The sequence below is a fragment of the Syngnathus typhle genome, linkage group LG3 (genome assembly GCF_033458585.1).
Source record: "Syngnathus typhle isolate RoL2023-S1 ecotype Sweden linkage group LG3, RoL_Styp_1.0, whole genome shotgun sequence".
Lineage (NCBI taxonomy): Eukaryota > Metazoa > Chordata > Actinopteri > Syngnathiformes > Syngnathidae > Syngnathus > Syngnathus typhle.
This window is the reverse complement of record NC_083740.1, coordinates 22713428-22724887: the sequence shown is the minus strand read 5'-3', so window position 1 is coordinate 22724887 and position 11460 is coordinate 22713428. Positions and strand designations below refer to the sequence as shown.

The window sequence follows — 11460 nt, the reverse complement described above, 5'->3', positions numbered from 1 at the left end:
ATTCCAACAACTTGCTAAAGTGACTAACGATCTCCTCATGGCTATGGATTCAAACATTTCATCTGTACAGTTACTACTCGATCTTAGTGCTGCCTTCGACACTGTAGACTTCGATATTTTATTAGGGCGTCTTAAAAGTTGTGTTGGTATTTCAGGGTCAGCACTAGGCTGGTTCCATTCCTATCTATCAGACAGGACGCACCGAGTGGTCCATGGCAATACGTCCTCTGAGCTCTATAATGTTACGTGTGGTGTCCCACAGGGATCGGTACTCGGACCAATTCTATTTAATATTTATATGATTCCGTTTGGGGACATAATACGTAAATGTAATATTAGTTTTCAATGCTAGGCGGATGACACCCAATTATATATGCCGTTATCAATGACAGATCCGCGGGATTGTTGTAATCTTGAGGCGTGCCTTGCGGAGATCAAGCAATGGATGTCTCTCTACTTCCTTCGTCTTAACCCAGATAAAACTGAGATGTTGATAATTGGTCCAACTCGTTATCAACACTTATTTAAGGAAACCACTATCACTCAGAGCGATACTGTAACTAATCTCGGGGTAATATTTGACCAAACGCTCTCCTTTCAAAAGCACATTAAAAACATAACCAGAATTGCATTTTTTCACCTTCGTAATATTGCAAAGATTCGTCCAATCCTCTCGACCGGTGATGCGGAAACTATTATTCATGCGTTCGGCACGTCTCGCTTGGCCTACTGTAATGTATTATTCTCTGGTCTTCCTAAATCCCGCATCAAAGGTCTACAGTTAGTACAACATGCTGCTGCAAGGCTGCTCTCACGGACAAGAAAATTTGATCACATTACCCCAATATTAGCCAACTTACATTGGCTCCCGGTCCATTTAAGATGTGACTTCAAGGTTCTTCTATTAACCTATAAATCACTGCATGCCTTAGCGCCTTCATATCTCGTTGTTATGTTCCGTCTCGTAACCTTCGTTCGCAAAACTCTAGTCTTTTAGCGACACCGAGGGCCAAGAAAATGTCTGCAGGGTCTAGAGCAGGGGTGGGCAAACTACGGCCCGCGGGCCACATCCGGCCCACGGGACCGTTTAATCCGGCCCGCCAACCCTGAACAAATTGTATTAAACGTTTTTTTTTTGGTCATTTTGCCTGCAATGACTGCGTTTTCCCAGTAGATGGCGAAGCGCTCGCCTGCGCATTTACTACCGGAAGCCGTGTCAGAAAGCTCGGTGCACACTCACAAGTGCGTGTACGTACTCCGTAGTACGGACTTGGCGCACTCTCGCTCTATTCGTATCAGTCCCGAATTTAGAGCGTGGGTTTTGACGACAGCATTCTTATAATTCGCGCGCTGAGCTTTCAGATGCAGTTTTGCGCTAAAGCCACCCACAAACCTTCCCCTGGAATCCTTCCATTAAAATGAGTGGCCCGAAAAAAAGAAGTGAGTGCCGAATGTTAAAAAAGAGTGGACAATTTGGCTCGACGTACGCGACGTGACGTTCAGCCACATCAACATCAACCCGTCACAGATCAAGGTAAACGGACCAACACCTCGGATCTCGCCTAAGAATTGCCACAACAAATTTTACTCCAGACTATGACGCACTAGCAAAAAAGGGAGACCAACAACACTGTTCCCACTGAAAATGAACGGGAGGCTCTCAAGTTTATTGTAAAAAAATGCATTTTGAATATGATTTGTACACATAGCAGGGATTGAAACTAGCGACCATTCTCATTTTCAAACAATGCTGGATGCTCAAGGACATTGATGCACCACCTATTTGCGACTAATCTTAACCTGTAAAGTTCTTAAGGCTTACTTTAAGGAGGTGTTTCCCGTTTCCTCACCTCTGTTACCAGGTGTTTGCGAGTTAAAACTCTGCTCTGATTTTCAGATACCCCTCACCGTGTTGCTGTTTTGATTACTTTATTTGGATGTATGCTTTCACCGATTCTTCAAGATGATATATTTGGTCAGAATGTTTGCCGTTTGATGTGATCTCATAAGATAAACATCTTTCATTAATCCAGTGCTTCTCAATTATTTTCTGTTACGCCCCCCCCCTAGCAAGAAGAAAACTATTCGCGCCCCCCCTCCCCACCGTGACTATCCTAACTTGTCTTGTAAGTCGTAAAATGTTGCACTGTCGCAAACGTCACAGAAGTAACAATGAGAGCGCCACTGCTCCCTGCTGGGAAGATGCGCAATTACACTTTATTCTAGTACTGCAAAAAAAAAGCCTGTTCCCCAGGGTCACACGCGCCCCCCCAGGTATAGCACGGCGCCCCCCAAGGGGGGCGCCCCACTATTTGAGAAGCACTGCATTAATCTGACCTGCAGGCACTGAAGTGATGGAGATTGTTCTTCATAATAACAGTGTCGTATTTTATGAGAATCACTGATAGCAGTTTTTTAGTGAATTATTTTTTTAATGCTGTTAATAAATGCATTTGTTTTCAAAAAAAATTGTTTGGAATATCCATGCTTTACTACCTACTAAAGGCCAAGATCTTTTATGCAATGACCTTTACAGGTCGCTTATATGACTTCACACAACGCCTACGTCCATCTGCTCCTTGTCCGGCCCGCCGGTCCAAATTTAGAACCCAGTTCGGCCCGCGAGTCAAAAAGTTTGCCCACCCCTGGTCTAGAGCATTTTCTATTCGGGCTCCAGAGCTTTGGAATGCCCTACCAATGGATATTAGAACTGCTACCTCAGAACCTATGGAAAGCCCAGGACGCGCTGGAGAGACTATGTCTCTCAGCTGGCCTGGGAACGCCTTGGGATTCCCCGGAATGAGCTAGACGAAGTGGCTGATAAGCGGAAGAGGATGGATGGTTGGAAATCTTGAAAAAATAAGTGAGAATGATAATAGCAAAAAATACAACTGTTCAAAAAATTTAACAAATGAACCTGAACTAGTGCAATAAACCCAAGACCAACAAACTGTTCACTAAAGTTTCTTTAATGCACAGTACAATTGGTTGCAAGGTACATTAGTACAATATATTGAAAAAGCTGAAAAAATGATAGTTCATTTTGCATGTGTTATTTCTTGCCTCTTAATGTTAGTTTCACTATGTTCCTTGATCAGGAATCAGTGTGCATTTCAGTCAAACCAAGACAGTACAAAGAAACAATAAATCGAACAAGTCTACTTATATCTATTTCAAATTACAATCAACTAGACAACTCAACTTCACAGAAACATAAATGAACACAAATCATGCAGGTATAGAGGAGCTTGGAATTCCGTTAAGGCAACCATTTTCCTTCATACCCAGACCATATGTTCTGCAAAGGTGTAAAATCAGAGCACACCATTACCAAAGCAACTGCTGTTTTGGCAACAATGTTTTCCTGAAATCATTTATCTTAATTTACCCCCGCCAATTTGTTTTGTAATAATACATTTTATTTTATTTGTCCATTCAAAATGGGTTAATCTTCTGAAAGTCACATGATGCGTTGACAACTGTTATCTGTTGAGTGAAACATGAAACATTTACAGAAGCTGTGGACTGGGGGTTAAGCATTTTGGAGTGCCTTTGTTTCCCAAGACAACAAAGAAAAATGAACTCAAATTAAAAGAATGACATGTCATTCAAGCAGCTTTCAATACAATTGACCTTTTGTTCTTTTTGTCATCAAGTATTTCTGCAAAAGAATGAACAAAACAATTGAATTAGATAGTCATCATGTCAAGTTTCAAGTCAAGTTTATTTGTATAGCCCTAAATCACAAGCAGTCTCAAAGGGCTTCACATAGACAAAAATTGACAATTATTCTCAAAGCATCCCCTGATCTTAAGCTTCCAAATGGCTCATGGCTTTATTTACACAGTGCTCATCATGAATACGGATGCAGCCCCTGATTTTCTTTTTATCCAAATCAACTCGTCAGTGAACATGAGAACCCTTATCATTTTGATGCGGTTGACTTACCTGTGGTTTAATTCTTGAGACTTACAATGTTCCATGTAGTATAAAATAATGTCATATAAACTTTCATGTGCACATAGACATTTTTGGCAACATAATCAAGCAACATTACCAAAAAGTAATTTTCCTTTACTCTACACCGTGTGCACAATTATTAGGAAGTTGTATTTTTGAGGATTAATTTTATGTTTGAACAACTACAGTGACCGCAGTCAATCCAAAATGTTAATTAACTTCAATTTGATTAATTCATAAAGTAAAACTGAGGTTTGGGCTTTTCAAGGAGAAAATTTGTGTGTGCACAATTATTGGGATACTATTAGTGTACAGAAGTATGATGCGACTAAATGAAAAACGACCATGTTCCCACATCACTTGTTTATTTTCATCTGTTTAAGTGAGAATAATAATCAAACAACTCAAAATTTACGAACTGACATTTAAAAAAAAAATAAAGGAGGAAAAAAAATCAGTGACCAACATAACCAGCCTTCTTTTCAAAAACAGCCACAAGGCTTCCATTCATGGATTCTGTTAGTTTCTTCATCTGCTGACAATCAACTTTCCGTGCTGCAGCAACCACAGCCTCCCAGACACGGTTCAGAGAGGTGGACTGTATTCCTCTACTGTAAATCTTCCATTTGAGAAGGGCCCGCAAGTTCTCATTAGGGTTTAGGTCAGGTGAGGAAGGGGGCCATGTCATCATTCTTTTATCTCCAAGGCCTTTATTGGTTAGCCATGCAGTGGAGTATTTTGATGCATGCGCCGGAGCATTGTGCTCCATGAAAATCATTATCTTCTTGAAATATGCAGAATCTTTCCTGTACCACTAATTGGAGAAATTGTCTTCTAAAAACTGGCAGTAAGTTTGGGAGTTGAGTTGGAGTCCATCTTCAACCCGATAAGCTCATCCTTAATAATACCAGCCCATACCAGTACTCCACCTCCACCTTGCTGGTGTCTGAGTCGAAATGGAGTTCTGAGCCCGACACTGATCCAGCAACGGGCCTACCCATCTGGTCTGTCAAGAGTCACTCTCTTCTCATCCGCCCATAAAACATTTGGATATTTCCTGGCCCAGTCTTGGCGTTTCAACTTGTGTCTCTTGTTTAGTGGTGGTCGGGTTTCAGCTTTTCTTACCTTGGCCATGTCAGTGGAGTACTTTGATGCATGCAATTGAGTATTGTCCTACAGGCTACAGGGAGTAGAGATACAGAAGTACTTAAGAGTCAACAGTCCAGAGCAACGGTGAGTGTGGAAAAGAGGTGAAGAAGCGCATCAAAGCAAGGTGGAACGTGTGGAGAAAAGTGACAGGGGTGATGCGTGATAAAAGAGTATCGGCAAAAATGATGGGAAAGTTGTACAATGTGAGACCAGCTATGTGGAATGGGCCGTTGTGAGGCGAATCCGGTCTCGTACCCACCAGCACCTGGAAGAGCTGTCGATGGAGGCCGAGGTTGATTGCTCCACATCGACGGAGGAGGATGAGTTTGAAAAAGAACTTAACAGCATTGAGCGCCGCCAGCGTTTGTCGGCCGCCACCTCGCCAACCGACATAGATGAAGACATTGGGGCAATGTTGGCACTTGGTCGAATGAAAGAGAGCCCATTTGTTACAGCTGATCGTTATCCGTCCGGCCTCAAGGCAGCGACTCGGACACTAACAGCAATGCCAATCAGCCAAGTCAGCGTAGAGCGCCTGTTTTCCGGGCTCAGGTTCATCATGTCTGATCAGCGCGGCCCAATGAAGGCTGACTTGGTTGAGGCGATTTTGTTCCTAAGAACAAACTCAAGTCGTTGAATTGAAACTTGTAAGTATCTGTTTATTGTATTTTGTTTATATGTTTAATAAACCAGAAAGCCATCACAAAACTGTTGTAATTATTTAGATTTTGATCTAAATTAGCCTTGAATAAAGACTAAGCAGTCACATGAATTAACAGAAAAAATGGACAGCCGGACTCTGACTCGGACTCGTGGTCGAGAGGCAAAAATCCGACCGAGTCCACAGCCCTGGTAGTGACGAACTGTATTTACTGACAGTGGTTTTCTGAAGTTTTCCTGAGCTTATTTGGTGATATCCTTTATACACTCATGTCTGTTTTTAAGGCAGGGTCGTCTGAGGGATCGAAGGTCACACCCATTTAGTCTTGGTTTCCGGCCGTGGCACTTACGTGCAGTGATTTCACCAGATTTTCTGAACCTTTTGATGACATTATGGGCCGTAGATGTTGAAATCCCTGAATTCCTTTCAATTTTGCTTTGAGAAATGTTGTTCTTAAACTGTTCAACTATTTTCTCACGCAGTTGTAGACAAAGTGGTGAACCTCGCCCCATACTTGCTTGTGAATGACTGAGCATGTTTCGGGAGGCTCCTTTTATACCCAATCATGGTACCCACCTCTTCCCAATTAGCCTGATCACATGTGGGATGTTCCAAATAGGTGTTTGATGAGCTTTTCTCAGCATTTTTTGCCACCTTTACCGTCATTTTTGGACTATAAGTCACGTTTTTTTTCATAGTTTGGGTAGAGGGCGACTTATAATAAGGAGCGAAATTCCTCCCCCCCCCCCAAAAAAAAGGTAAACGCCAATAAACGAACCGCGATGTAGCAAGGGATTACTGTAATTTGAATTTCAAGTGACTTCAGCAGTGCAACGCGGCGTGGCGGTTGTTTACATAAAGGACAAAGATGGATCACGGGATGACGAAGATGACGAAGGGCCCCACGTACTACCGGCATCATTAGCGGCTTTGTTTCTAAGTGACATGGCGGGCGAAGAGTTTGAAGGATTTAAGGATTTGGAGTGACACAGAAGATTTGAAAAACTATTATGGCTTTTACCCACGCCCGGTCCTACTCTTCGGAGCTCTCTTTCACTTCCGTAGATTGAAGTCGGGGGCCGGCGCTCGGGTGGCTGTCCGGGGACGGTGGATGGGGCTCGGTCATGGCTTTTACGCATGCCCGGTCCTATTCTATGGATCTTTCTTCCACCTCTGTTAGGGTTTACAGAATATCTTCATCGTATGATTATGTTGGAATGTAACCTGTAATAATTTACCTAGCTTGTCTTGCCTTAAAAGTAGAACAAAGTGCTAAGATCTTTTCAACTGATTGACTAGCAGAGGAAGCAATCAAAGTTGCTTTGTTTACACAACGTCGTAAACGACCCCCTGCTATGCTTTAATCAGCAGGCCAGGGGCTTCACCCCATCCTGTCCACCCACACCCCCACTTTCAACCCCACTCTGTTTCTCTCAATAAATATGCACCTGATGAGGCCTGAGTCAGATCTCATTCGACCATCGCTGTAAGCACAGCGACGAATGAACTCTCCACCTGCAGGTGTCTAAAACGACTAACTTGTCTCCAGTGTGGTTCTTGCAAAATACGTTTGAGTGAGCAACACCCTAACAACCTCCGTGGCTGGAAGTCCACGCCGCCACACGCCTGGAAGTTTGTTTTGTTAAATAAAGAGCCGTTTACCAAACCCACGTCTTTCCTTGTACTTTGTTAAGGCTACAATATAGTTATATACTAGATCTGTGGAAGAACGACGAGGTAGACGTCAGGGCTCACGCGCGGCGTTGTTGACAAAGGACGAGGAATTTGATCGATGGATTTAATGATTTAGAGTACACAGATGGTTTGATAATATTATTGCTTATATAATAGTTATTTGATTTCTAATTTATATATCGTTATATGGGCCTGTGGAATATTTTGAAGTGCAAGCGCCGTCAGTGGATTTAATGAATTGGAGTGACACAGATGGTTTTATAAACGTGTTATTTATGTAATAGTTTTTTTTAAATAACTCTGAATGTTACGACAGGGCCGTTCTCAGCTCTTCGTTTGTGTTTATGTCACGTTAGCATACCTATCGTTTAGCCTGTTGTTGCTCGTTCATGACTGTTCTTGGTGATGGATTTTGTCGAATAAATTGGCCCCCCAAAATGCGACTTATACTCCGGAGCGATTTATATATGTTTTTTTTTTACTTTTTTGGGGCATTTTATGGCTGATCACTTCATATACTTGCATCAAGTAAGCTTTCAAGCTTATACAGCATGGAGTTGGAAAATATGAGTAAAAACTATCATATGGTCAAAATATACACTTGCCTAATAATCGTGCATAGAGTGTATTGTACACACACATATACAGTACATACAGATACATAAATAGATACATACATTTAGAAAGTAATAAATGTTCTTTCATACTTGCACGTTTTCAAAGTGCTTGAAGCTTTTGCAATGGGTGATCTGTGAGTCTTTACTTCCACTGAAAAAACGGTTACACGCTTTGCAGAAGAAGCCTGTTTTAGGAACCAAGAATTCCATACCTGAGAGACAGAGACAGAGAGAGAGACAGAGAGAGAGACAGAGAGAGAGAGACAGAGACAGAGAGACAGAGACAGAGACAGAGACAGAGACAGAGACAGAGACAGAGACAGAGACAGAGACAGAGACAGAGAGACAGAGAGACAGAGAGACAGAGAGAGAGAGAGAGAGAGAGAGAGAGAGAGAGAGAGAGAGAGAGAGAGAGAGAGAGAGAGAGAGAGAGAGAGAGAGAGAGAGAGAGAGAGAGAAGGTCATATGTGCGCTGTTAAAATCTTGAACCCCGCATGCAATAGGACAATTCAACATCTCGCCGGGGCTCTCGTGGAAGGGGCGAGGTTCTTCTAGTATTAAAAAAATAAAAAAAATAAACACAACAACAGGTGCTAGATAAACTTCCTGACTCTGCACACCAAAGGGTAGTCAACAAAACCTGTTGCATGCTAAATCTAAAACCTGCTACTTGTCAGACCGGGACAACGTTTTTCTTTTGGATTTATGAACCTCTCCACAATATAAGTGCAGATAATCCCTGACTCCATAAAAATAAAATTCCATTTCAGTCAACACCTGACACCAATGCCAGTTTATGTAAATGATACAAATTCATGCAAATTGGAAGTGCATATTCTCACTGACAGAATCTTGTATTTCCTAAATCAGGGGTGGCCAACCCGCGGCTCGCGAGCCGCATGCGGCTCTTTGGCTGGTTTCATGCAGCTCTTTTACGTTCATATCAACATTTGTGTTTACCGTTTTTTTCCGTGTATAGTGCGCAAAATTTGACTAATTTATTGTCCTAAAATCTGGGGTGCGCATTATACATGGGTACACAAAAATTTTTTTATTTTTTTTTATTTTTTTTTTAAGTCCCAATGATCGTCACACACGCAGGGAGGCAATGGGTCCCATTTTTATAGTCTTTGGTATGGTCTTAACTAGGCTGGATGTATTTTTTTTTGTTGGCGTTGATTTCTCCGACTGCCCGTAAACGCACCACCGCGCTCCGTGCGCGCACGGGACAGCAAACGAGCAGGTGATCGAGCAAGCCTTGTCTGATACGAGAGCATTGCGGTCGCATGGAGCGTGTTTGAAGTGAACAGCAGAGAAGAAAGGAACAAGGCAAAGTGTTGTGAAATAAAATATTACCTGTAATACGGATTTAGGTAGAGAACTGAACTCTCGCTCTTTATATAGCTGACGTGTCTTGCGCATCCGTTCTGCGCATCTGTAATGGCGGCCTCCGCATGATATCCGGTTTGCGTGTGTGTGTGCGTGTGTGCGCGTGTGTGCGAGAGCGAGAGAGAGCGAGAGCGAGAGAGAGCGAGAGAGAGAGCGCGAGAGAGAACGCTCAACCGTAGCGCGCCGCCGACCGGTGGTGCGTTTATGGGCAGTCGGAGAAATCAACGCCAACAAAAAAAATTACATCCAGCCTAGTTAAGACCATACCAAAGACTATAAAAATGGGACCCATTGCCTCCCTGCGTGTGTGACGATCATTGGGACTTAAAAAAAAAAAAAAAAAAATTCATAAAAAAAAAATTCATAAAAATTGGGTGCGTATTATACATGGGTACAGGCTTTTTTCCAGCATCAGCATGCCATTTTTAGGGTGCGTATTATACATGGGGGCGCACTATACACGAAAAAAAACGGTATTTTTCGTGTGTATTTGCTTCGCTTGAGTTCAATATGGTATTTTGGTCAAACGCGCATGCGTGTGAAGTGAAATCCCGCAAAGGAGGAGGGACAAACCCATTTGAGGAGTGTCAATTTCGCTCTCCAAATGGCAAGGAAAAATGCACAGCTAAACGAATATATGACGATGAACACAGGGCAGAGCGATTGGTTTTGCTGGGTTTTTAATGAATGGCAACTGTGACTACGGGGGCCCATTAGGTCTAGAAAAGCTGACAAGGCGCTAACCCAGGGGTGGTCAACCTGGCCATAATGGCAAGGACAAAATGCACAGCTAAACGAATATATGACGATGAACACAGGACGTTTTTAACAGATTTAAAGTTGTTTTTTGTTGAACGCTATGGCAAGCCATTCTGCCTTGATATGTCGGATGTCATTAGCGCATTTAAAAGCTTCAAATGGTCAGCGCCACTTCAGCTCACTTCATGCCAATACCGATAAGGACTTTTCAAAAGGGACTGAATTTCGCAAGCACAAGTTTGGACACTTTGAAAAGTCAGGCAGAAAAGTAGGTACAGCTTTTCCAAAAAATTACGAAGCACTCAGAGACTGTCACACTTGCATTGTTTCAACTGGCTTAGAACATTGCACGGGCTAAAAGGCCATACAATTAAGTGGAGTTCGTTAAAAAATGCCTCAGTGATGTTATTGAAATCTTGTCTCCTGAAAACGACAAAGTAAAACGAATGGTCTGTCCCGACACACATAATGAGTGAAAAAACTCATTGTTTTTGTCTGTGGAATTTGTTGAACTGAGAGTTTGTCTGTGTGAGACAATACACACAATGTTCATTGTTGAAAATGTGGTCTTTGGTCTGTGGCTTTAATACTGTAGGAGTCCATTTGTCATTATCATGTTGGTGCGTGACATAATAATGTCACACATATGTGTGTGTGTGTGTGTGTGGGGGGGGTGTTCATGTGTGCTCATGTGTAAGATGTGGCTCTTTGCGATGACAGTAAAAAATGTGGCTCTTAGTCTCTGACTGGTTGGCCACCCCTGTCCTAAATCTTTAAATTACAATATAATTGGGGAGAGGAATTTAATCAATTATGTTATCAAATATTAACCACTTAAAAAGACTGCACAACAAAAAACATTTCAGTATAAACAAATCAGTTAAAAGCACCTTTTTGACACAACACACAACAAATTACCCAATACAATTTCCTTATGGTGTGTATACTGTGTATCATCCAATGTTTGTAATAATACAAAAAACATAGTTACAGTACAACTTTTTGATTCAGTCATTCAATGTTCATACATTTCAAAAGACGTCTTACCAACTGGTATGCTCGGATCAAAATGGACAGTTTTGTCTGTGGCCATGGGAGTTTCTGTTCTTGGCTTATCCTCACTCTTCTTTTCAGTGACTTTTGGAATGTCAGACATCATGTGTCTCCCTATGTGAACATAAGATAATACAGAACAAGAACAGAACAAGCAATCTTAGGTTTTCATGAAAA

General features: G+C 42.1%; 1 protein-coding gene across 1 annotated transcript in view; it reads right to left on the bottom strand.

Annotated features, from left to right (window-relative positions):
- Positions 1-2953: 2953 nt before the first annotated feature.
- Positions 2954-11460, bottom strand: part of LOC133151521 (zinc finger protein 638-like) — a 130147-nt gene continuing 121640 nt past the window's right edge. The window contains exons 20-22 of the mRNA XM_061274621.1: positions 11278-11397; positions 8173-8294; positions 2954-3661 (exon numbers count right to left, since the gene is read on the bottom strand). Coding sequence (XP_061130605.1) covers positions 3620-3661; positions 8173-8294; positions 11278-11397 — 284 coding nt within the window. The 3' untranslated portion in view covers positions 2954-3619. The remainder of the gene's footprint in view (positions 3662-8172; positions 8295-11277; positions 11398-11460) is intronic.